Here is a 27,681-nt window from a genome sequence, read left to right on the forward strand (position 1 = left end):
GCCCAATAAACCAGAAAGTGCAAATTGTTTTATGGTCGTGACTTCCAGAAATATGCTTTACAAAAATATCATAAAGGTGTTTAAAATTGATTCTTATAACAGAACATATGATAATGATGAAAGTGTAGTGCATTAATGATTTGAAGTGGTAACTAATACAATTTACAAACCACGCTCACGACCTTTTATATGGCCTTAAGGTCAAGCTCTTGACCTTAAAAATGACATTTTACAGAGATAAATAGTTTAGTTATAAGCAAAAATTTCAACTTCCGAGATCTTGAAACGAATTACCAAAAAATAATGTGTTATTGGGTTCACATTACAATATTTCCACGATACGATGGTGTCTCTGGAACTGTGTGTGTGTGTGTGTGTGTGTGTGTGTGTGTTATGGAGGTTTGATGGTGCTGAGGTTATAGTGTGCCTACTCTCTCTCTCTCTCTCTCTCTCTCTCTCTCTCTCTCTCTCTCTCTCTCTCTCTCTCTCTCTCTCTCTCTCTCTCTGGAACTGATTAATATTGTAAAGCGGGGTACACAGTATTGTATAGCTACGCATGTGGTTTGGAATGCTGTATTTATGAATATTTAACATTCATATTTTACATTTAATGTTCATATTTTCGAGAAGCAAGAACTGCCTGTATATACATAATAAGAAATTACTATTTACACAATGCACACAATATATTAGTACACTTTTAAGAATTATGTTGGCGCCTCCGTAGCCAGGTGGGAAGGAGCAGCAGTGCGTAGTACACGCTTCTTGATTAGACCGGGGTTCGAGCCTGTCACCACCAAATACGGAGGATGCAGAAAGGTCAAGGAATGACCGCCGCATATCCCGGAGCAATATGGCTTTAGTTGCTAATGCTCCTAAAAATCAAATAACAAACAATAACAAACAAGAATTATGTCGTAAAATATTTGGTTATTTTTTGTTGTGCACTGAATTCTACTGTACACTGTTCATAAAACTGTTTGCATTTGTTTAAACACTCCAATATATTTCCTGTTATATTTTCTTCCCACTGAAGGCCTCGACACAAAGTTTCAAATGCTGCCAACATTTCTTGTTTAGAAGGTTTAATATTGCCTTCATTTTCATCCAACTCATCATCGATATTGTCACTAGTTCTTTAAATACACTCTAAAATGTTGGAGACACTTGGATATTCAGCTACTAGGATATCATTATCAACTCCTAAAAATTCATCAAGAACAATTTCTCCACTGATCAAATCTTGCTTTGGACTCTTCCCAAGGTTGCTCAATGAACTGTAGTAGTTCATCCCTCTTATCACCATTAATTAGTGTTTTAGCAAAACCTGCTTGTGCGAAACAATTCTTAATCATTGTTTCTGTCACTTCTTCACTCCATACTTTTGCCAATCTGATATGCACATCCACAAATCTATAACAGAATCTATAGGTTGGTTGGTTTCTATTCTCAGTATAATTTTTTTCAGTATGCACCTTCGGTAGTGCATTTTCAAATTCTTGATAATGCCTTGGTCCATTGGTTATAGTTTAGAGTATTCGGAGGGAAAAAACAAACTTCACACTTGTAAGTTTTGAAATTAGAGTGAAGATGGACACAGCAGTTGTCAATAATCAAAGCGATTTTTCTGTTTTCTTTCATTATCTTTCTATCAAAATTTAAAATCCACTGCACAGCCAAGATTTTTTGTTGTAGTCCAACTCTAATGACTTTACTCCTTTGAAACATCAGTGTTGTTTACTTTTGCATATTACCAAAAGCTTCAATTTTTCATTACTAGCCATATTTGCACCAACATAGACTGTAATCCTCTCCTTACTATTTTTACCACCTACACATTTATCACCTTTAAAAGTCAGGGTCTTGTTCAGCAAACATTTAAAAATTAGACATGTTTCATCAACACTGAATGTCTTTGGGGCTCATAATCCTCCATTAATTTTTTTCAAAACAGTTTCTATCCAAACTGTTTCTTTCCAGCCAATTTGTCCAGCCAACCAGAATTGGCTTGGAATGCTTTATGTCCCAAAAAAGATGCATACTCCATAGCCTTTTCTTTTATTAACAGCACTGATATGAGCATGTTTTAGTCTCGAATCAACTTCATCCACTTAAAAGCTGCTTCATCTAAATCTTCACACAGGCATAATTTCACATGCTTCTGACTGGTTCCCGTTTCCTTAAACAGTTTGAAAATCTAAACACGGTTTTTCTGAATGGTTAACACACTACTGGCAGGAATAACAAATTTTAAAGCAATTTCTTTTCTTTTTTTAACACCCCGATCAACACTATCAAGCACTTCCAATTTTTCACACTACACTCAAGGATTTCCTCTTAGACACTGTAAGGTTACTTGCACAGCAGCTAAAACAAAACTGATTTAGGAGCCACTTATACCTACCATGTAAACAGAAACAGGTAAAATTTAGTGAAAGTGTGGATGACTCATTTCTACAAAAAAGGAAAATCACTCTCTCCTAATTCTCAAATAGGATGCTTACAATTGAAAACAAGTTGACCAGAGCCAATGTCTGCATCGGGAACATTAATCTTTGCCAATGGCTGCGGACACATAGATAGCAGTTGACCAGCGTGACTTCTCGGTATAGTGGCAGTTGAATAGGTTTTACTTCTTCTCCTTAGCCATTGCTGTCCCACTGCAATGGCTAAGAAGAGGCCTTAGGAAAGGCCTCTCCTAAAACCTTCCATCTTTTTCTATCCTGCGCTGTAGTTGGCCAATTAAGAGCTAAAAGAATTTGTGCTTTCTACAGCATCAGCTTTATTGCCTAAAGGCCAGAGGTGCAAACAACGTATACTCGGGTCTCTTGAAATCAGTTCGTTATATGGAAATTTTCTTCATTATACGGAAACTATTTTCAATGTAATGACCAAGGGGAAATCAAAAAAGTTCATTGAAGAGAGGTCTGACTGTATATACATACACACACTAACTTCTTAAAGTGTCTTTAATGCAAAGATATATATGAGCAAATTTACAAATACAGTTAAAACTCTATAGTAGGAATGAGAAAAATGGTTATATTAAAAGTAGAAAGGGGACAGTTGCCTCTGAAAGCTTCAGTATTGTTTTATTGCATTTAACTCCACAATATTTATATATAGTTTTTTTTTTTTTTTTATCACTTTTAAATTCATAGTTTTGTCGTTTTATTGGTATATTCACTTGGATCTCTTTGACTTCCTCCCTTTGCAACTTTTGACTTTCTCCAGTCCAACTTTCCTAACGGTGAGATAATTTTCCTTGGTGATTTTAAATGTTCACAACTCCAGCTGGCTTCTGTTTTCTAGTCACACTGACCCAGCTGGCCGAGATACTGAGGCTTTTGCAATTACTAATGACTTTGCACAGATTGTTCATTTACCTACAAGAATACCGGACAATCCTAATCATACAGCTCATTCTATGTTGTAGGACCAACTGATGAATTGACCAACAGCAATTTTTAAATGGGAAGCATTCAGGGAAGTAATCATAGAAGCTACTGAGCTTTTCATACCAACAAAGAAATACTGTTCATAGCCCTAAATGGGTGTCAGAAGAACTATTGAGCCAAGTGGCAGAGAAAAAAAGTGCATGGCAATCATATAAATTATCAGGTGATTCAGAAGCCTATGGTAGATATAAATTACTCTGTAATCAAGTCACAAAGGAGGTTAGGCAAGTTAAGGCAGATTGTGAGAAGTTTTGTTATCATATATTTAGATTATAGTAATAGAAACAGTATTGGCCATAGTGCAAGGAAGCCATGGCTTCCGCTGCACTGGGGAAAAAAATATAAAATAAAAAATAACACCAAGTATATAAGAAAATACAAATTATATGATTCCCTCCTCATGCAGCTAACTATCCATTTGACCTTTGAATTCATTCAAACTGTCAACTTCAACTACCTGCGAGGGCAACTTGTTCCAGTAATCAACAAATCCCTAGCTAAAAGAAAACTTCCTACAATCTAATTCAAACCTGAACTCATGTAATTTGAAATTATAGCCCCTACTTCTGGAATTCTTTATAACAGTGAAAATTCAACTTTCGTTCATTCATTTCACTAACCGCTTTCAATGCCTAATAAGGCTTAATCAGGCAACCTCTGAGGTGCCTAGTTGCCAAATTCTGTAGCCACATATTCAGTCTTTCCTCATACAGTTCTCCTTTTGCCAATTTTACCATTGGAGTTGCTTGTCTTAATGTGGTCTTACAATTACCTTATACAGTGGGATTATGAACTCCCCATCTTTACGGGACAACATTCAATAAATGATAGATAGGACACCATGGACTTTCCTGCAACCTGCTTAAGTACTTCATATCTGCCAATATCATAACTCCCAGATCCCTTTTAATTCAACTCTACCAATTGTATAATTTATTACAGGGTTGGTCTGCTCTAAATGTAAGACTTTGCATTTTGCTCCATTAAAACTTAGCCGCTGCTTGGCACTGATCATTAACAACTCTACCAATCTTGATGTGGTCTGCAAATTTTGACATCACATGTTCTATCCCTTTGGCAATGACATTTATGAAAATGAGAAACAACAGTGGACAAAAACCGATCCTTGAGGGACCCAACTCAAGGAAGCCATAGGACTAATGTTATTAGTGGAGTCCCCAGGATTCGATGTTGGGTTCACTGTTGTTTTGTATATTTATCAATGATATTGATAAAGGTATATCAGACTTAATGTCGAAGTTTGCAGATGATACCAAATCTGGCAGAGTTATTAATGACAGTATGCTACTGCAACAGGCTCTAGAAAAGCTATGCAGATGGACTGAGAAGTGACAACTGAAGTTTAACATTGACAAATGCAAAGTACTGCATATGGGTAGAAGTAACCCTGGAGAAATGTATCAATTGTGTGGTACTACACTCAGGGTGGCAGAGAATGAAAAAGACCTGGGGGGAGGGGGTAATTGTGCAGTCAGATATAGTTTTCTGAGCAGTGCAGACAGGCGCCAGAGCAGCTCATGAGGTCTTGATAATAATATACAGGAATTTTGCTAGTACAGATAAGGAGGTGATTATCTCTTTGTATAAGACAATGATCAGGCCATGCCTTGAGTACTACGTACAGGTCTGGAGGCTTCATTTGAGAAGGATGTAGAGTTCTTAGAATGAATACAGAGAAAGGCAACAAGAAAACAAGACTGGTGAGGAGAACGAAGGGATGCCCTTATGAAGAAAGGCTTAACTTCTGCAAATTGCAGCATCTGGAGACTAAGCACCTGTGAAGTGATCTGATTGAGGTGTTTAAGGCCTTGAAGGGTTTGAGCAAGCTCAACCGATGGGATTCTTCCTCTTGCTCAGATTATGCACTTGAGAGAGCATAAATTCTAATTGAAGAAAAACAGTTGTATATTAGATGCACGGAAATTTGTCTTTCACCAGCTGGTAGTTGATTGCTGGAACAAACTTCCATCTGTCATTGTGAGGTTGACAGCTTAAATAAATTCAAGGAAGAAGTGGACAAATGTTTGGAGCGAATGGATGGGTGAAATGAGAAGGTGGGATTTTTTTTTTGGCTGATGCTGTAGTTACCAACTTCGCACTTAGAGGCAGTTTTATATATTGGCGATACATTTGCACTTTTCCAATTCAAAGTAATCTCCGCCAAGCCCAAAGATGTCCTTATAATTAACCTCAGTAGTTCATTCCTTCGAGGTTTCCCTCAAAACTATGGGGGGGGGTATATCCCTTCAACTCCAGAAGCCTTACTTGTCTTTGTGCTCAGAGGTTTTTCTAAACAATCATGTGTAATTAGAGTAATTACAGAATCACTAATTTCATATGGCTCAGCCTCACTTGCATAGCCTCTTCTCAGTATAGTTTTTTGTCAGTAAACACCAATACAAGGCGCCTGTTAAATTAATCCATAAATACTTAGATAATAATATTATCTAAGAATTTCCCACATGCAGTACACAAGGGTCCGATATGATTAGTATTCTTCTTTGTTGTGTTCTCTGTTTATTATCTCTCTTTGCCAATGCGTTCTCATATGCAGCCCTGGCCTCCCTAATTTTATTTGTGGTGCTATTACAGATCAACTTATACCTGTTGTAGGCTTTAGTACTTTTCATCACTCTCATCATTTCATCCCATGCTATCTCTTTCTGCTCTACTTGACCGGCCAGCTCATTCATTTCGGCAACCACCTCACACAATATTTTCTTAATGGTATTATGCATGCGTTCACAGCTTCTCTGATTTTGAATTAGCATTAGCAGAGGCATACGATGCAAGAAAGCAAGCTTATGCAGCATCAGCCAAAAAAAAAAAAAACTATCCCATTTCACCCCTCCATTCATTCCAAATGCCTGTCCAGCTCAGCCTTAAATTTATTTAGGCTATCAACTTCCACAACAACAGATGGAAGTCTGTTCCACCAATCAACTACCTGCTGGCTAAATGTTAATTTCTGCACATCTATTCTACAACTGTCTTTCCTCAATTTGAATCTGTGCACCCTCAGATTCTTAATCTGAGCGAGAGGAAGAAGCCCATCAGCATTCAGACTGCTCAACCCATTCAAGGCCTTATACAATGCCTACTCTCCAGGCACTGCAATTTGCAGAAATTAAGCCTTTCTAGGTAAGAGTGCCCCTTTGTTCCCCTCACCAATCTTGTTGCCCTTCTTTGTACTCATTCTAGCAACTCTACATCCTTCCTAAAATGATGCCTCCAGACATGTACACAGTACTTTAAGTGTGGCCTGACCACTGCCTTGTGTAATGGGATAATCACCTCCCTGTCCCTGCTACCCATATGCAGCACTTTGCATTTCTCAATGTTAAATTTCAGTTGCCACTTTTCAGCCCATTTGCCCAAGTTAACTATATCTAGTTGGAGAGTTGGTTGTTAACATCTTTACTGTCATTAACAACCCTGCCAACCTTTGTATCATCTGCAAACTTGAACATTAAACCTGATATACCTTCATCAGTATCACTGATAAATATACAAAACAACAATGGGCCCAACAGCGAACCCTGGGGAACTCCACTAATAATATTTGTCCACGAAGAGCAGTGTCCATTGATTACCAACTCAACCATCCCTTTATCCATTGTAGCAACTTACCCTTAATACCTCTCCAATTTGTACAGCAGTCTTCCATGTGCAACAGTATCAAAAGCTTTCCTGAAATCCAAGTATATGATATCAAAATTATTTTTGGGATTCAGTTCCTTTGTGACGACATCATCATAGTATCCAATCAAATTGGTCAGACAAGACCTCCCTTTAACAAACCCATGCTGTGTCTTAACTATTATTGCAGTCTTGTCTAGATGATCATGCAATGCTGCTTTAACCAGTGATTCCATTATTTTTCCCAGAAAACAATTTAAACTAACAGGTCTATAGTTACTTGTGTTACCTTTTGAACCCCCTTTGTGAATTGGTGATACATTTGCGCACTTCCAATCCATGGGGACCTCCCCCGAGCCCAAGGAAGCTCTCATAATTATGGCTAAAGGTTTCCTTACTTCCTTTGCTGCCTCCTTTAATATAACTGGATAGATCCCATCTAGCCCAGGTGCCTTTTTTATGTTTAACTTCAACAATTTCTCCTCCACTTTTCTCTCAGTTATTACAAAATCACTTAGCTCCCTGTTAGAGTTTGATAAACTTCTGGAACTCCTCTCATTGAATAACTACGCATGTGTGAATGTAGATGCAAAATACTCATTCAGTTTATCAGCTACCTGAGCATGATCATCAATAGACAACCCATCTATGTTAAGTGGTCCAATCTGATTCATCCCTTTCCTTCTTCTAGAGTTTACATAAGTAAAGAACTCTTTGCTGTTTTCCTTTGCATCCTTTGCCAATGTTTTCTCATAATCTGCTTTTGCCTGCCTAACCTTCTTTGTGACTTGATTACAGACTAGTTTATATCTGCCATAGGCTTCTGTGTCACCTGATACACTGGTGTGCAAAATTTTTGGACCAGTCAGTTTTTTATCTATAGCTTCTCATAGGAGTGGCCTGAATATGGGAAAAGCATACCAAAGGAAATAAAATGGTACAGAGGGACTTTATTCAAAAATGGCAACATAGCACTAGCTACCATGATACAGATGCACCACTGCCAAAGATGGAACAAAGAGAAGAGGTGGTCCTCAGTAGGAGATATGGCCACCCCTCATGTCGATACAGGCTTTGCACCGCCTGTTCATACTTAGAACAATGTTGTTGATAAGTTCTTGCAGTAACATCGTACATTCCTCTGTCAGCGCCATCTTGAGCTTGTGAACATTTTCTGGCGGGTGCGGACGTGCCGCTAGGTGTCTCCCCAGAGCATCCCATATGTGTTCGATGGGATTTAGATCGGCAGCGGCAGAATGGGCAGGCCAATCCATACCAGACCAATAGCACCTCAGAACAGACACACATGGGGAAGGATTACCTCAGTACAGTAGCGTTCACCGGTTACAGTACCACCTTCCAGTATCTGGAGTTGCGTACGTCCATCCAAGATAACGCCACCCAAGACGAGAAAACCTCGACCTCATATCGATCGCTTTCAGTGATGTTTGCGGGGTTATACCATGTGCCAACCACTTGCCAAATTAGCTTATGTCTAGAATCGCTATTGAAACTGAATCTACTCTCATCAGTAAAGAGTACCTTAAGTAAAGATTTTGTGGTTGTAACCTTTGAAATAGTGTTGGTCCTTAGGTTTTGCACAGTAGTCTACTTTATATGCATCACATACATTTAGCATTAGTAGAGGCATTTGATGCAAGAAAGCAAGTTTATGCAGCATCATCCAAAAAAAAATAATAATAAATAAATAAAAAATAACCACTTCCACTTCACCCCTCTGTTCGTTCGAAATACCTGTCCAGCTGAGCCTTAAACTTATTTAGGCTATCAACTTCCACGACAAGGGATGGAAGTCTATTCCACCAACCAACCACCCGCTGGCTAAAGGCAAATTTCCTCACGTCTATCCTACATTTGTCTTTTCTCAATTTGAATTTATGCCCTCTCAGGTGATTATTCTGAGCAAGAGGAAGAATCCCATCAGCATTGAGCATGCTCAAACCATTCAAGGCTTTATATACCTCTATCAGATCACCTCTCCGGTGCCTAGTCTCCAGACACTGTAATTTGCAAAATTTAAGCCTTTCTTCGTAAGAGCACTCCTTTGTTCCATTCACTAATCTTGTTGCCCTTCTCTGTACTCGTTCCAGCATCTCTACATTCTTCTTGAAATGAGGCCTCCAGACCTGTATACAGTACTCTAGGTGTGGTCTGACCATTGCCTTATACAAGGGAATATTCACCTCCTTATCCCTGCTAGAAAAATTCCTATATATATCATCGACAATACACCATGAGCTACTCTTGCAGCCCGTCTGCACTGCTCAGAAAACTTCATATCTGCCTGCACAACCACCCCCAGGTCCCTTTCATTCTCTACCACTGTCAGTGATGTACCACAGAGTTGATACGTTGCTATGGGGTTGCTGTTTCCCATATGTAGTACTTTACATTTGTCAATGTTAAACTTCATTTGCCACCTCTCAGCCCATCTGCTCAACCTTTCCAGATCCTGTTGCAGTAGCATGGTGTCAGTAGTGTCCTTGACAACCCTGCCAACCTTCGTATCGTCTGCAAACTTGGACATTAAGCTTGATATACCATCATCAATATCATTTATAAATACAGAAAACAATAATGGACCCAATACTGAACCCTGAGGGACTCCACTAATAACATTAGTCCACGATGAGCAGTGTCCATTGATTACCACTCTCTGTCTTCTCCCCCTCAACCACCCCTTTATCCATAGCAGCAATTTGTCTCCAATGCCACACTGCTCCAATTTGTGCAGCAGTCTTCCATGTGCAACAGTATCAAAAGCCTTTCTAAGATCCAAGTATATAATATCAAAGTTATTCCCTGCATCCAGTTCTTTTGTGACTGCATCATAGTATCCAATCAAATTGGTCAGGCAAGACTTCCCCTTAACAAAACCATGCTGTGTCTGAGCTATGACTGAAGTCTTGTCTAGATGATCCTGCCTTCTTTAACCAGTGCCTCCATTAATTTTCCAGGAACAGAAGTTAAACTAACAGATCTATAATTACTTGTGTCACCCTTTGATCCTCGTTTGTGAATTGGGGTCACATTTGCACATCTCCAGTCCATGGGTACTTCCCCTGAGTCCAAGGAAGTTTTCATAATTATGGCTAAGGGTTTGCTTACTTCCTTTGCTGCCTCCTTTAATATAACTGGATAGATCCCATCCACCCCAGGTGCCTTTCTTGTATTTATCTTCAACACTTTACCCTCAGTTATTTTCTCTGCCATGGGCCTCATTAGTTCATCTGACCTCCATTTAGGCCTAAACCTTGAATAGTACAGTTGATTCCGGTTATTTGGGACACATTGACGTTAGTTTATTTTGGTCCGAATAAGCAGCTGTACCAATTACCCGAAGTTTCATGTGAAAAAAGTTAAAAATACAATGAATCCCTGCTTTACAAATGGTTCACTGTCCAACAAATCACGTTACGATGGAGTTGTAGTAAAGTACCGTTAGCTATATGATGTGTAGTAAATGCCGGTCATTGTGATCACGTTTGTGAAATGAATTTTAATTGTATTAAACAGCGATTCTAATTAGCGAAAATAGGAGGAATATTTATCCACAGGCTATAAAAGTAAAGATATATTAAGCAAAAACTTACCCTTTATTACCTTACCAATTATAAAATTAAATGATACGTGAAAATTGGAAGAATATACATGATAATCAGAATAATTAATACGTACTGTAATATGTACATACTAACTGGTTGACATTTTTTTTCACTGACGTTTGTGAGTGGGGATTAAAATTGAAAACAGTAAAAAAGATGGCACCTCCGTAGCCAGGTGGGAAGGAGCAGCAGCGCGTAGCACACGCTTCTTGATTAGACCGGGGTTCGAGCCCGTCACCACCAAATACGGAGGATGCGGAAAGGTCAGCGAATGACCACCGCATATCCCAGAGCAATATGGCCTTAGTTGCTAATGCTCCTAAAATCCAAACAAACAAACTGTAAAAAAGATAAGCAATCAATAACAAGGAACTCGGCACACACAAATTGCAAGTAACATGATATGCGCAAGTGAGAATGGAGTAATAAGTTACAAAGCTTTAAAAATAGGAATGAAGAGTAATTTTTTTATATGATTGAAGATTCCATGGAAATGTAAACACATTTCACCATAATAACCCACAGAATTCCAGCTGTCGGTATTATCGCAAATTCAGTAAGATTGAGTTTACTATCCGTTTATGATAGATTGTACTAACAGAAAAGCCCAATAATCAGGAGACTGCTAATTGTTTTTATTGTTTTTTGTTGTGACCTCCAGAAATCCGACCGAACCACATGGTACATTCGGAGACAATCGTAGGGTAATCTCCTGTGCTGCGGTCTCCAGCCCCGATTAAACAGCATGTTTCCCCAATTAAGCGAAGTAAACCCTGTCTATTTTCCCGATTGGGTTCTGTTTTTTAAGATTTGAACCAAATAAACGGCTGCCCTGATTAACAGGTGGCACAAATAACCGGAATCCACTGTATTTCTTAGTTGGAATGAAAAGCCTAGTAGCCTACAAAATTAAGTCCCTGAAGGCTTCCATTTAGAATTCAACATTGGTAATATCATCAGTTGATCCCACTGTACAGAATTTAAAAATGTCTGAGACCCCTGTAGTCACCTTTACGAAAGCAAAAGCCCTTCCCTTTAGCCTTGATGGTAGTTACATCTTAAAGTCTGATCCAAGCCCGAGGCGGGATTCGAACCTGCGACCTTTGGGTTGCCAGGCAGGCACTTTACCCACATGGCTAGCCCGGTCAGCATATCTTTAAGTAATTCCACACATCAGTACATTGTGATCACTGTCACCCAGTGGTTCCTTTATCTGCAAATTCTTAATGCATGAATAATCACTGCTGATAATCAGATCAAGAGTATTACTCCCTCTAGTTGCCTCTCAAACATGTTGCTGTAGAAAAGTATTCCAATAAATCCACAAAAGTCTTGCTAGTGTGCGAGTGACCAATCTACAAGTTCCAATCGACATCCAGAAAGTTAAAATCCCTCATTATAAGACATTCTGATTTACTGGCCCACTCTATTTCTCTGCACAATTGCTCGTTATACTCATCAGATTCATTACGCCTACAACACACACCTACTCTCATTTTTTTCCTTTCCCAGTGCTTATGCCACACCAAACAGACTCAACATTGCACTGTCTACCAACATCAAATGAATGCACTTCCTTAGATTTTGTGTGTTTCTTAACTAACAGCATAACCCATCCTCCCTTCCTGTCTTGTCTATTCTTTTTTCTGTACACATTGTACTCCCCAAATTCCAATTCTGCCCTGCTTATATCTGTGTGACACCGCATCTCCGATATCCCAACAATATGTGCCTTTGATGTCTTGACTAGCACTTCAAGCTCATCAAATTTATTAACTATACTCCTAGCATTAGTGTATGTACAAGTAAGTATACATGCACCTGTTTCTACTCTTAGTTACCCTAACACAGCCCATGTATTTATTTGTTCCACTATGACTCCCAGCAGTCCTGGAAATCTCCATTGTCTTGCTTTCCAGTCTGCTGCTCATTCTAATAGAAGCGGTGCAAGAATCACTTTTGCCTATGCCTGCAGCCACTGTTAACCTTTTAGTCTGTGTATTCCCCCCCCCCCCAAGCTAGCAGTTTTCCAGACAACCTAACAGTGCCTCGATAGCATCAGCAAATATTCTTGCATCCTTTCTATTTAGGTGTACCCCATTCCTGTAGAAGCAGTCTCTCCTCTCAATGAGCACAGACCAGGCTGAAAAAAATTCTACCCCTTGACCCTTGCACAATCTCTCCAGTGCTGAATTGATTGACAAGGCTCTTATCATATATTCCCTTCTATCGTGTATCTGGGCAGAATTGCAGACACTTTCACATTCAACCCTTGCAACTTTTTTTCAACATTGACCTGTACTTGTTGAGTAAATCTGCAGAACTCTTACTCTTAATGTCATTAGTTCCAATATGTACAACAATATCACCTTTTGCCCTTAAAAGATGATATCTGCTCTACATCATCATCAACTTTTGCCCCTGGCAGACATACCCTGGTCCTGTTCCACCTATCCTTCTTGCATAATATATTCTCCATCTGACTGACAATAGTCACCAACAATAACTAATTCCTTTGGGTCCAGCACATTCTACTTTGGAGATTGCCTCTGTGTTAGAGAAGACTATCCCTCAGCAATTTGTCCAATTCATAGATTTCAGGAAAGCTTTTGATACTCTTGTACATAACAGACTGTTGTACAAACTGGAGCAATATGGCAAAGGGCAAGTTACTGCTATGGATAAAGAGATGGTTAAGTGGAAGAAGCAGAGAGTGGTTATCAATGGGCACTACTCTTCGTGGACTAATGTTATCAGTGAAGTCCAGCACTGCTGAGCCCATTAATGTTTTCAATATTTATTAATGATATTGATGAAGGTATATGAGGCTTAGTGTCAAAGTTTTCAGATGATACAAAGGTTGGCAGTGGTTAACAACAGTAATCAGGATGAACTACTGCAACAAGGTCTAGGAAAATTTGAGTCAATGGGTTGAGAAATGACAGTTGACGTTTAACACTGACGAAGTATACCTTGGCAAAAAACTGCATATTGGTAGAGTAACTTATCAACCGTGTTATAATACACCTAGGTTAGTAGAAAATAAAAAAGACTTAGGGGGGTAATTGTGCAGTCAGATATGAAATTCTCTGAGAAGTGCAGGCATGCTGATAGAACAGCTCTTGGGGTTTTGTCAATGGTATACAGAAATTTTGCTAGCAGAGATAAGGAGGTGATTATCACTTTGTACAAGGCCATGGTTAGCTGCATCTTGAGTATTGTATACAGATCTGGTAGCCTCACTATAGGAAGCATTACATCTGCCAAATTTGGTGCAGAGAAGGACAACAAGATTGGTGAAGGGAGCAAAAGGGTGCTCTTGCCTGGAAAGGCTTCATTTCTGAAAACTGCAGCTTCTGGAGACTAAGCACCTGTGGGGTTATCTGAATGAGATATTTTTTAAGGCTTTGGATGGATTGAGTAAGCTGAATGTGAATGGCATTCTTCCTCTTGCTGAGACTACATATATGAAGGGTTCATAAATTTAAGATGGAGAAAGATGGTTGCAGGAAAAATGTCTGGAAGTTTGTCTTCAGCCAGTGGGTGGTTGATTGTTGGAACAAGCTTTCATCTGTTGTTGTGAAGTGGATGGTTTGAATAAATTCAAGGAAGAACTAGGCAAATATTTGGAGGGTATGGATGGGAGAAGTGTGGAGTTTATTTTTTTGTTGTTGGCTGATGCTATAAAGCTTGCTTTCTTGCATCAATCGCCACTACTACTATTATTACAACAGGAAGATTTTGAAAATTCCAATTCCATAATGGGCGTACTCGTAGCTGAAATTAATATTTCAGTTGAATTCATTTGGCTGTTTTGTAAGCATAAAGATCATTATTTTAAAATTAATCACAATGGTCATGTGTACGAAGAACAATATTTAATAATTTTAAATCCTCTATTAATTGGGTTTCATTCTTTACAAATGATTTCCATTCTTTTAGGAGTTTACTTATATGAATGTTCTAGGTAATGACTCTCATGAACTGGTGCAATATGCCACTTTGCTTATTGGAGGATTGAAGTGGTGGAATCCATGTTTAGTTTCCACAGCAAAGTTCTAGTAAACTCTCTCCCATTTCTTTTGTCATGCAGTATGACTGATGTCTTTTGAGGTTATGATGGACATTGTGGCTAGATCCAATCTTCCTTACATTTTGAGGATACAGCTCTAAAATGGTTCGCAGGCCGCCGCTAGTTAGTACACCAAACTGAACCTATTGGTAACTCTCTAGGAGGCTTCCGGATCAGCTAGTGTATAATCTCACTGCCTCTACTCTGCCAGATAGTGATTGGAGGAAGTCAGAGTAGTGTGTGGTGGGAGAATTGTCAAGGCCACATTATGTCAAGGATCTGGGTATATTCTTACAATGTATATGCCATATTCAAAAATTTCGTTACTTCATACAGCATGTAAACCCCCCCACACCCCACATTTTCTTGCTACTGATACACCATGAATTGTCAAACTAATAGAGCAAACTAATCTGTGAAAATATCTATACCTCCCAAACACTATCTCATTCATTATCTCATTCATTCTAATCTCAATGATGTCCATTTCCACTTGCAGTCTGCCAAACCTCGCATACTTTTTGTGACAGAATCTCAGTTATTGGTTGATTCAACCACCGCTCATCTCAGTTGTCCAAATTATTTGTTGTATGATTCCTTCCACTTCAAAGGTGGTACTTGTGCATATGTCCGTTCTGATATTCCATGTCAGAGACTTAGTAACTTGGAATCTCCTGTTTTCAAATTTCTCTGGCTTAAAATCTCTCTACCACATTCTTTTAAATTCATCTGTTGCCTCTATCATTTTCCCAACTCCACTAATCACTTGGAACTCTTTGACTTCCTCTCTTTGAAACTCAACTTTCTCCAGTCCAACTTTCCTAACAGTGAGGTAATTTTCCTCGGTGATTTTAATGTTCACAACTCCAGCTGGCTTCCATTTTCGAGTCATACTGACCCAGCTGGTTGAGATGCTGAGGTTTTTGTAATTACAAATAATTATTTCGCACAGATTGTTCATTTACCTACCAGAATACTGGAAATCCTAACCATACAAGCTAAGTGGTCCTCTGGGCACCTCAGATCACAACTTGGTGATGGTCTCTTCTCTAATGAAGCTATTCTCTCAAGGCCAATCCCAACCTTGTGTTGTTTGGCATTACAAGAATGCAAAATGGGATGATCTGTGTGATTTCTTTTCTTCTTTTCCTTGGTCAGATTACTGTTTCAAAACATCTGATGTCAACATTTGATCAGATTGTGTCAGTGAAATTATTCTGGTAGGGATGGAATCCTTATTCCACACTCCACCTTAAAATCTCATCCTTTATCTAAACTTTGGTTATCCAATAAATGTGTTAAGGCTGTTCAAGAGAAGAAAGTCATATATCAATTGGCTTGTATCCAAATCTCCAGGTTCATTTTCTGCCTACACCAAAGTTCGCAACAATTGTAAAGCAGTTATTAATTAGCTGAAACTAGATATTGAACAGGCTAAGAGTATAAAATTTGTTTCTTTTCCAAATGATAGCTGAGCATTCGGCTATCTTATTTTGGTATTCGTCCCTTACCAAAACTATTGGCTGAAACTTTTGCCCATCTCATTCCCACCTCTGTCTAAACCAGATGGTTCTATCGCCACTTCAGCCAATGATAAAGCTGACCCGCTAGCATTCTATTTTCCTTCCAATTTGTGTGTTAATGATCTTTTTAAACCATCTCCCATCATTCCCAGTACATTCCATTTAATGCTACCTGTGACCTTTCATCAAAAGGATGTGAGAATTATTTTGAACAATCTTGATGCTAAGAAAGTTTCAGATCCTGATGGTAATTCTCCTCTTGTTCTCAAAACCTTGTGTTCTTGAACTTACTCCTATTCTGTGCCACCTTTTTTACTTTCTTATTGAAAAGGTGTTTTTCCTTCTGCTTGGAAATTTGTTCATATTCAGCCAGTTCTAAAAAGAGCAACAAATCCCTGCCATCTAATTATCATCCCATTGCGATCACCTGTACTCTTTCCAAAATAATGAAGAAAACAATTAACTACAAACTCCTAAACTATCTAGAAACCTTCCACCTTTACAACGATCTCCAGTATAGATTCCATCAATGTTGATCCATTGGTGATATTCCGGCTTATGTTCCCCATCTTTGGACAAATTCAATGGAAAAGTTTGGTGAAACTCAAACAGTTGCTCTTGACATTTCAAAGGCTTTTGATCATGTTTGGCATAAAGGCCTTCTAAATAAGCTTCCATCTTGTGGTTTGCCAACTGTTTTTTGTAATTGGGTATATCTAGTTTTCTCTCTGACCACTCACTGCAGGTGATGGTAGTAGGCTCTCTGTCTTCTAACTTCTCCACTAATGCCGGTGTTCCCCAAGGTTCAGTTCTTTCTCTCACTCTTTTCCTCTTGTATATTAATGACCTTCTTCCATTTACCGGAAATCCTATCCATAGTTTTGCTGATGACAGCACATTGCATTCCACTTTTCAGTTTGAAAAACCTTGCCCTGCACAAACAGCTTCAACTTCTCAAATATCCACTACCAATTTCTTAAATGCTGATCTCCAGGTAATTCTCCAATGGGAAAACAACTTAGTTGATTTCAATCCTTCTAAAACTCTGTTCTGTCATATCTCACAAAAAGGATTCTTCTGCTCATCTTTGATTACACTCTGATTTCTAGGCATTTTTAATCTCTTGGCATAAGCACATTACAGATATTGTTTCCTCTGCATCTAGAAAACTGGGTTTTCTCTTTCACTGTCAGCATTACTTTTCTTCAAAACAGCTATTAGTATTAGTAATGGCCGCATGGTACAAGAAAGCCTATGGCTTATGTTGCATTGACAAAAAGAAAAAAAAAAAAAAAAAAACAAATAAAACAATGATAAAAAACAAAATAATAAAATAAATAAATAATAATAATTAGTAAAAGAAAAGGAAATTAAACCTATCATCCTATGCGCTTCCCTGACCCGAAGGTACTATCCAGATGGCCTTTGAATTTCCCTAAACCATCAGCTTCTACTACCCATGTAGGCAACTTATTCCAGTAATTTATAACTCGCGGGCTAAAATAAAATTTCCTGCAGTCCAATCTAAACATTTCTCCCCGTAACTTGGATTTATGTCCCCTAGTTCTAGCTTCATTTATAACCTTGAAAATTTCGTCCTCATTCATTTTACTGATGCCTCTCAGAGCCTTAAACACCTCAATCAAATCTCCTGTAAGGTGTCTAGTTTCCAAACTCTGCAACCCACATATTCGAAGTCTTCCTTCATATGGACACCCTTTTGCCGATCTCACCAGGCAAGTTACTCGTCTTTGCACCCTTTCAAGAAGCTCGATGTCTTTCTTTAGGTGCGGTCTCCATACTTGAACACAGTATTCCAAGTGTGGTCTAACAAAAGCCTTATATAATGTGATTATCACGTCCCTATCTCTACTTGCAAAAGTTCGATAGATCATTGATAGGACACCATAGGCCTTCCTTGCAACCTGTTTACAATGCTCAGAGAATTTCATGTCTGACCGTATCATAACACCCAAGTCCCTTTCCTCCAGTACTGGGTTTAGTTGAACTCCACCAAGTGAATAAGTTATTTTGGGATTACTGTTTCCCAGATGTAATACCTTACACTTTGTTGGATTAAAGCATAGCTGCCATTTTTCTGACCATTCCTGAAGTCTATCTAGGTCTCTCTGAAGAAGCCCAGCTTGACAGTGATCATTAACCACTCCACCAATTTTAACATCATCTGCAAATTTAGACATCACACCCTCTATCCCTTCATCGATGTCATTTATGAAAATTAAAAACAACAGTGGTCCTAATACTGATCCTTGGGGAACCCCACTTCTTACATCAACCCAATCTGAGAAATAGCCATTTATCACAACCCTCTGCCTCCTGCCCTGAAGCCATCCTGCTACCCATTGAAGAATTTTCCCAGTGATTTCAACCTGTTCCAACTTATACAGCAACCACTCATGTGGGACTGAGTCAAAAGCTTTGCTGAAATCTAAATAAACAATGTCGAAATTATTCCCTAAATCCAGCTCGTGAGTGACCCTTTCAAAATAGCGAACCAGATTTGTTAAACATGATTTTCCCTTTACAAAACCATGATGAGTATCCTTGAGAATTTCAATTCGATCCAAATGATCCTGAATTCCACCCTTGATCATCGCCTCCATGATTTTCCCTACCACTGAAGTCAGACTGACAGGTCGATAATTTCCCACTTCACTCTTAGAGCCACCCTTATGTATGGGAGATACATTGGCACTTTTCCAATCCAAAGGAATCTCCCCAGAGTCTAGTGATGCTTGCATAATTAGCCTCAATGCACTCACTTGCTGCCTCCCTTAAGATTATAGGGTATATTCCATCAACTTCAGGAGCCTTACTGGCCTGTAGGCTTGAAAGTTTTTTCATTAAATAATCTTGCGAAATTTCAATATCATTAATTACATATTTTTCAACTTCGCTCCACAATTTCCCATTTCCACAAAAGGCTTTTTATTTGTAAATATCGATGCAAAATAACTGTTGAGTCATCTGCAACGGCGGCTGGTGTATTTAATACTATTTATCCTCTTTTCCTTACGTAAAGGTCCAATCTGATTTGTCCTGCTCTTCTTGGCATTTATATATGTGGAGAATTCCTTATCCCCCCTCTTTGCTCTGTTTGCTAGTGATTTCTCATAAACTGCCTTTGCCTGTCGAACCTTTTTTGTGGCTCTATTACAGATCACCTTGTAGCTGTTATAAGCTTCAGTACTTTTTATTGCTCTGTAACTTTTCCATGCCACCTTTTTCTGCTCAAGTAATGTGGCAACTTCACTATTCATCCAACTTGGAACCCTCCTCATGGAGTATTTTTTTAATGGTATATACGCATTCAAGGCATCTGTGATTAATGTTTTAAAAGCATACCACAGTTCAAATGTATTCATTCTCTGCACGATATCTACCCAGTTAATAGAGGCCATGTAGTACCTTAAGGCATTGTAATTTCCTTTTCTGAAATTAAACCCATTCCTTTGCCTTTTACTGCTACTAGCTCTCTCATCATCTTCCACCGTAGAACTCCGTGATCAATTCCTGCTACTAGTTCCTCTACTGTCAGCCCTGTTATGTCATCTGATTCATGGGTGATGATGAGGTCTAGGATATTCTTTTCTCTGGTACTTTCCCTGACATGCTGATACAAATAACAGTCATCTAGTTGATTTAAAAATTCTGTTCCCCGTGTCGAGTTTCCTTCCCATTTACTCCAATCAATTAGAGGCAAATTGAAATCACCCATAATAAGACATTGATGCTTATTTGCCCATTCCATTTGCATGTAGAGGCTTTCGTCATAATCTTCACAATCACCTGGTCTGTAGATTACTGTTGCTTGCATTATACCTTTGTTTCCAACTATCTCACACCATACAGATTCTATACTAGCATGTGAAACGTCTGAATCCGGGAAAGCTATCGTCGCACTCAGGCTGGTTCTGATAAGAAGCATTACCCCACCCCCCCCTTCTATCTACCCTATCCTTCCTAAATACATCATACAAGCTGTACTGAAACTCATCATCCCCAATTTCCAGGTGGCACCACGTCTCCGTAAGCCCGATTATGTCCGCTTTACTTGTTTTAACCAGCAGTTCGAATTCGCTCATTTTATTGATGACACTTCTAACATTACTGTATAAACAATTAAGACTTACTGTTCTTGTATATTTAATTACCATAACACAACCCTTGAAGTTTTTTAGGCTCTCTTCCCCGGCATTAGCTACCCGCTCACTTGAAAAGTTTCTGTCTCCAGAACATCTAGATAATATGTCCAGTTGGGGTAACAGATAAGAACTCTTGAGGTATATGCAAGAGTTACTTTGACCAATATTATCAGATAAATGCGTGTCAGTATTACCCACATCCCCCCTAATTAGCAGTTTCCCTGAACCTTTAAGGTATCCTCAATAATACTGGCAAAAACTTTTGCACCACCTTTGTTTAAGTGTATCCAGTCTCTACAAAACAAATTCCTTCTACCTACAAGTGTGGGCCAAGCTGAAAGAAATTTCCCCCCTAAAGCCTTGCAGAGTCCTTCAAGTTTTGAGTTAATCCACAAGACTTTTAACATATAATCCCTCCTATCGTGTCTGGGCAGAATTGCAGACACATAGACATTGTTGCCTAGCTCGCGGCATTTACTCAGCATGGTCCTGTATTTTTCCAACAAATCGTCAGATCATGTACGTTTAATATCATTAGTCCCCACATGAATAATAATATTCTCTTTACCCCCCTTAAAATCTGACAATCTGTTGGTGACATCATTAATTGTTGCTCCCGGCAGACATACCCTGGTTCTACTCCACTTATCCTTATTACAAAAAATATTCCCCGTTTCCCTGACAATGGAGTCTCCTAATAAAACAAGGTACTTTTTAACCAGAGTAGTTTGCACTTGGTTTTTCTGTTTTGAGGCCCGAATCAGGTGTGCATCACTTGGTGGATTGCTGGAGTCTTGAATTTTCTCGACGAGCTCCCAGATGCATTATTCTTCGGGCAAGCACCCATTTTTTCAGGGACTCAAATTGTTCCATCAGTGCACCAAATTGTAATTTAAGATCAGTGCACTCCTTACATCGATCATAAAGAAAAGAATCCCCAAGTGAACTATGATTAGTCACCAGGTCGACCTTGGAAAACATTCCACAGGTTCCGCAACGGATTAATTCATGACTCAGCCGTAAATCACCATCGGCTATTTCCGTGTGAGTCATGATACCCTGTGACGTGTTTAAGGCAGATCTCGTAACTACCTTTATAAAATTAGCTAAATATTAATGAAAATTTATAAAATTATATCTACAATATTATTAAAATCAAACTGTTACAGGAAAACCTATAACAAAATAATCCAACAATATCTAAATAAATCAAATATTTAAAAGCACTAATCAACAATCCACTTAACTGAGGAGCCCTGTGAAGAGCATCCGCTCACCTCATTCAAAGTGAGCGGACGCACTTCGTCTGCTATTCACTCTGTACAAATCTCAAATCCGTCCTGTGATGGAATATTGTTTCCACATCTGGGGGCAGTACCCTCAAAACCCTCTCTTAGGCATCTAGATTCCATTCATGCAGTTAAGATTAATAATTGACTCATCTCTAATAGTCGCTCCACTCTCTTTCTAATAGATGCTGTTTTTCTGCTGCATGCCCTTTCTATAGCTACTTCCATGAGCACTGTTCTTCTGAATTGGCTTCTATAATTCCCACTGCCTCTTCCAAAGCAGTCTGAACATGTGTTGCAACCAGTCAACATCCTTTTACCATCTAACATGAAACTCACATAACCAATTTTTCTTCTTTCTCATTTATTCCTTCAACTTCAATTTTCTGGAACACCCTTCCTTCGTATGTATTTCCTGAAAATTATAATTTATGTTCAAGAGGATTTAAAATTAAATATTAATTTTAATTTAATATATTGTTATATTTAATATATAATTATGTTGTATTTAATATTAAATACAACAAGTATGTTCTTTCAACTTCTCCCCCTCCAACCCATGCACAGTACTAAGTACTATTGGTTTTAATACCTCTCCGGTATTTTGGGTTTAAACTGAACATGGCAATCACCTCATGTCAGTTTTATTTGCATCTATTTGCATTTATTCTATCTGTGACTAGAACTATTTGTTTTATCTGTGTTCTATCTATCTTAATACAAAGGTTCGTATTTTTTTGTGTGTGTACAATGGGATAATTACCTATTTTATCCCTGCTAACAAAGTTCCTGTACATCGACAAAACCCCATGAGCTATCCTGGCAGCCTGTCTGCACTTCTCAGCAAACTTCGCGTCTGACTGCGCAATCACCCCCAGATCATTTTCATTTTCCACTACCCTCAGCACAGTACCACACAGTTTATACATTAATGTGGGATTACTATTATCTGTATGCAATACTTTGCAGTTGTCAATATTAAAATTCAACTGCCATTTCTCAGCCCATGTAATTTTTCTAGATCTTACTGTAGTAGCTTACTTTCACTGCTGTCACTAACCACCCTGCCAACCTTTGTATCATCTGCAAATGCAGATATTAAGCCTGATATACCTTCATCAATATCAATAAGTATTGAAAACAACAATGGGCCCAGCACTGAACCCTGGGGAACTCTACTAATTAGTCAATGAAGAGCAGTTCCCATTGATAACCACTCTCTGTCTTCTCCCACAGCAGTAACTTACCCTTAATGCTACATTGCTTCAGATTTTACCACAATTTTTTTTATGTGCAACAGTATCAAAAGCCTTCCTGAAATCCAAGTATATGATATCAAAATTATTTTTTGCATCCAGTTTTCCTTGGTCACTGCATCATAATATACAATGAGATTGGTCAGACAAGATTGCCCCTTAACAAATCCATGCTGTGAATGTAGCATAATTTCATTCCTGTCTAAATGGACAGGAATGAAATTATGCATTACCTCTTTTAGTTACTCCATTTGCTCTGGAACAGAAGTTAAGCTAACTAGCCTGTAATTGCTCATATCACCAATTACTCATATTAGAATAAACATTTTTTTTTTTTTTTGTAATCAACTCTGAAAATTGATTATCTGTGTTCTATTAGTTGTGACAGCATATTATCTTTCAGTATTTTCCATTATTTTATTATAACAATAATAAAGATCGTCATATTTTTTTCATAGTCAATAAATAGGTTGTCAAAATAAATAAATCAACAGGAAAGTGGGAAGGTTAAATTATTTTGTTTTTTCCATCATTTGCTGAATTGTAAAAATAGCATCTGTGCAGCTTCTCCACTTTCTGCAACCACATTATTTTTCTTTTAGATGATTCTTTGTGAATGTAGTTTAATTCATTCTTTTAAAATGTTTGTATATAATTTTGAAGCTGTTGTCAAAATTGTTATACCTCTGTATTTTTCACATTTATTTTTGGTTCCTGTTTTATAGATGTTTATTATATTCTGTTGTCTTATTCCTTTGGATCTTCTGAGATTTATGAACATTGTTAAATAAAATTAACAGTGTTTCTTTTAGCAATGGTCACCAGATTTAAATAGTTAAACATATATATTACCTATAACTGGACCTTTTCTGTTTCATGAATTTTTAGATATTTCCTCTAGACCTAATAAAGTTATTTCTTCTATATTTCCCAGTCTACTGTTAGTTTCATTTCCTTGTTTTCTGTTAATATTATCATCTGTTTAGTTTTCTTCATTCCATAATAATCTAGTTTATTCTTAAACTATCATTTTTTATCGATTGAAGTTTTTTGAATATATTGAAGCCTCCTCTTTGTGATCCAGTAATATCATTTGCAATAATTTAACATATTAGTTTTATAAATTTAGTTTAAATTTAGAATTTTCAAAATTAAATCTAAAATCTAAATTTCAAATTTTAGAGGAGTTCATCAAGGCTGTATTCTGTCACCTATATTGTTCAATGTGTATGCTGAAGAAATTTTTAAAGAAGCACCAGATGAACTTACAGAAGGGATAAAGATTAACGGCAATACAATAAATATGATCAGATATGCAGATGATACTATATTGCTGGCCCGCTCTTAGAAGGATTTACAAGCATTAATGGTGGTAAATCTCAGTTGTTGTTAATAGAATAAGTGAAAATTTTGGTCTGAAGTTAAACATCAAGAAAACAAAACTTATGGTGTTAGTAAGAAGTGGAACAAAAATTACACTCAATAATGAAGAAATTGAAAGGGTTAAAGTTATCACTATGTTGAGCTCTTATGCTTTCTTTAAGAACAAGAATATGGAGATGTTTTGTCTTTTCTGTCTTCCATAAAGGAAGACAGAAAAGGCATCCAAGGCTGTCACCTTCGCAATGGAGTTCGTCCACTGCGAAGGTGACAGCCAGCCTCTACAAAGGGACATCTCACCGAAGAAGAAATTTATTTATCTATCTTTTTTTTTTTTTTTTTTTTTTTTTTTAATAAATCCTTTGTTATTGCAAGGGTGTACTTTATGTAGAAAGAAAGAGTGCACATTATGCAGTGTTACTTTCTACATATAGTACACCTTTATGAATGAAGAAATGCTCTTCAACATTCATATTAAAAGTATATGCCTTGATAAGTCAGGGCTTTAACAGTCAAGTCTTCAGCACCACAACCTTCGATGCACTTAAGCCAACATGAGCAATTTTAAGGAAAGATTCCTACACAATTAAGTATAGTTCAAGGAGATTTAATATCTTAATGACATTTAATATGAACCACAATTATGTAACTTACTTGGGATAGCCAACTTTCTTCCAGTTCTTCACTTTTGATATGTCCATTGTTTGTTTCTCTACTTTCATCACATGGTGAAGACACTGAACTTCTTGCACCTATAAGGGCAAAACTTTGTATTTTATTAAGACAAAGTACAAAAAAAAAAAAAAAAAAAAAATCAATATGATAATGCTGAAATATTCAATTCTGTTTCATATACGCACAATTCATTAATTTTGTATTCCTATTGTTAGGCAAATATCTCTCTCAGCACCAGCTACTCATGTTGAATATTCCTTTAGCCTATGCACAACATAAAACGGTTACTGAGTTAATGTACCCTATTAGCATAGGCATGATGCAAGAAAGCAGGCTTATACAGCATCAGACATAAAAAAAAAAAAAAAACTTCCCATTTCACCCATTCATTCATTCCAAATGTTTGCCTAGTTCTGCCTTGAATTTATTTAAGCTAACAACTTCTACAATGATAGACTTCCACAAAGATGGAAGTTTGTTCCAGCAATCAACTATCCGCTGGCTAAAGGAAAATTTCTGCACATCTATTCAACAACTGTCTTTCCTCAATTTCAGTTTATGCCCCCTCAGGTTTGTAATCTGAGCAAGAGGAAGAATCCCATCAGCACTGATGCCTGCTCAATCCATTCAAGGCCTTATACACCTCAATCAGATCACCTCACAGGTGCCTAGTTGTTGTTTGTTTATTTGGTTTTTAGAAGCATTAGCAACTAAGGCCATATTGCTCTGGGATATGCAGTGGTCATTCGCTGACCTTTCCGCATCCTCCGTATTTGGTGGTGATGGGCTCGAACCCCGGTCTAATCAAGAAGCGTGTGCTACGCACTGCTGCTCCTTCCCACCTGGCTACGGAGGCGCCTTAGGTGCCTAGTCTTCAGATGCTGCAATTTGCAGAACTTAAGCCTTTCTTCGTAAGAGCATCCCCTTTGTTCCCCTTCTCTGTACTTGTTCTAGCAACTCTACATCCTTGCTAAAATGAGGCTTCCAGACCTGTACGCAGTAGTGTATGCTACTGCTATGAAGCATAACAACTGCACAATAAAACACAACCCACCACAAATACAAAGACGAAATTAGACTATTTGAAACCTATAGAGATTCAAAAATAATACACCCTACATCTGAAATGATACTGAGAAAAAATTTTTTGATAGTGAGAAAAGAAAAAATCTGCAGTCAGAGGTACAATAATTAGGAAGTTTGGCTGTGGTCGTGGAGTATTGTGTGTGAGCAGTGACAACACACAATACTCCGATGTGAGCAGTACAAGTCAAGCCAGTAATCAAAAATTATCATTGAATTTCTTCACTGTTACAAAAAAATGCATGGCACTTTGCTAAATGTTGTTGGTACATCAGCTGCAATAAAAAAATTACAATTAAGTTTTAAACTTCTCTGCCCACAGTGGCCATAACAAGTATAAAAGGATGTATTTGCTGAAATTGTCAATACTGTTATACATAAAAAATATATAATTTGAACGTATGAACCAGAGCTGTAATGCTCAATAAGTTCTACATTGATATTTGTAAAATAATAAGAGAAGTTTACCTCAATATAATACGCAGAACACTTACGTATGATACTCTCCAGCAATTAAAACAAAAATCTTACATTACAGTAAAAAAATAATTAAAAATCAATTGAACACAATTAAAAATCAAATGAACACAATTAAAAATCAATCTAATGCAATTAAACATTAAATAAATTAATTAAAAGAAATTTAACGAAAAAATTGCAAAACAATTTTCCTTCCTGAAGCTGACAATGCTTTTTGACCGTATATCGTGATCACAGGAATGAAAATTACCGAATAGGGGTGTGCATGAAACTTAAATAGGGATTATTTGTCTTTGCGCATGTGCGTAAAAGCCCACGAATCGGAGATTATAAATGGCCGGCAAACATTAACAGAATTCTCATGTCATTTTATTTCAACAGTTTCTGCAATTAATAATGTGGTATAATTACATCGGACACTAAGTATTTTGGCCTCATTAAATAAAAAAGTATGTTTTTTGTTAACGGCATGAAAAGCTAATTCTGGCGCTGCTGAACTAGAAGCACGAACTGAGGCTGTGTGTGTTGATTAACACGAAAATTCAGAGGAAAACGCATAGAACCTTGGTACAACAAGTTGCAATCTCAGCAAGAAATGTATACCAGGTCACTTATTTGTGTTGCAAATGAGGAAAGGATTGAGCAATTTTTCAGTATAGTGTGTAGTTTCCTCAATTGGCCTGGCCAAAATTTTAAATTCGGTATCTTTAAAGAATCTGTTAAGCTGTTTGTGCCACTGTTCAACATATGGGACAGAAATAAAGTATTTTTTAATATTATGATTGTTGGTTGATGTAGTATTTTGTATCCTATCCCTAGCTTGTACCCTAATTTGGTTTACTGCAGCAAGGGTATAATCCCTGTTTAAGAATCTGCTGGCTAATATTTGTATTTCTGAGCCCAGAGTAGATTCTGTTGTTGAATATTTATAGGTATTTAGAAATTGATTAAAGATAATAGATCTCTTGTAGAAGAACGGGTGATAGCTGTTATAACGTAGAAGCATGCTGGTG

At 37.7% G+C, this 27,681-nt stretch overlaps 1 protein-coding gene across 1 annotated transcript in view; it reads right to left on the reverse strand.

The window, feature by feature from the left end:
- The window catches only part of LOC150085143 (BCAS3 microtubule associated cell migration factor-like), a 345,830-nt gene that overhangs the window by 106,674 nt on the left and 211,475 nt on the right, over positions 1–27,681 (reverse strand). Inside the window, exon 17 of the mRNA XM_090373846.1 lies at positions 25,085–25,182. Coding sequence (XP_090229972.1) covers positions 25,085–25,182 — 98 coding nt within the window. The remainder of the gene's footprint in view (positions 1–25,084; positions 25,183–27,681) is intronic.

Source organism: Mastigoproctus giganteus, chromosome 5, assembly GCF_048544385.1.
Source record: "Mastigoproctus giganteus isolate SK-2022 chromosome 5, ASM4854438v1, whole genome shotgun sequence".
In the NCBI taxonomy this organism is placed as follows: Eukaryota; Metazoa; Arthropoda; class Arachnida; order Uropygi; family Thelyphonidae; genus Mastigoproctus; species Mastigoproctus giganteus.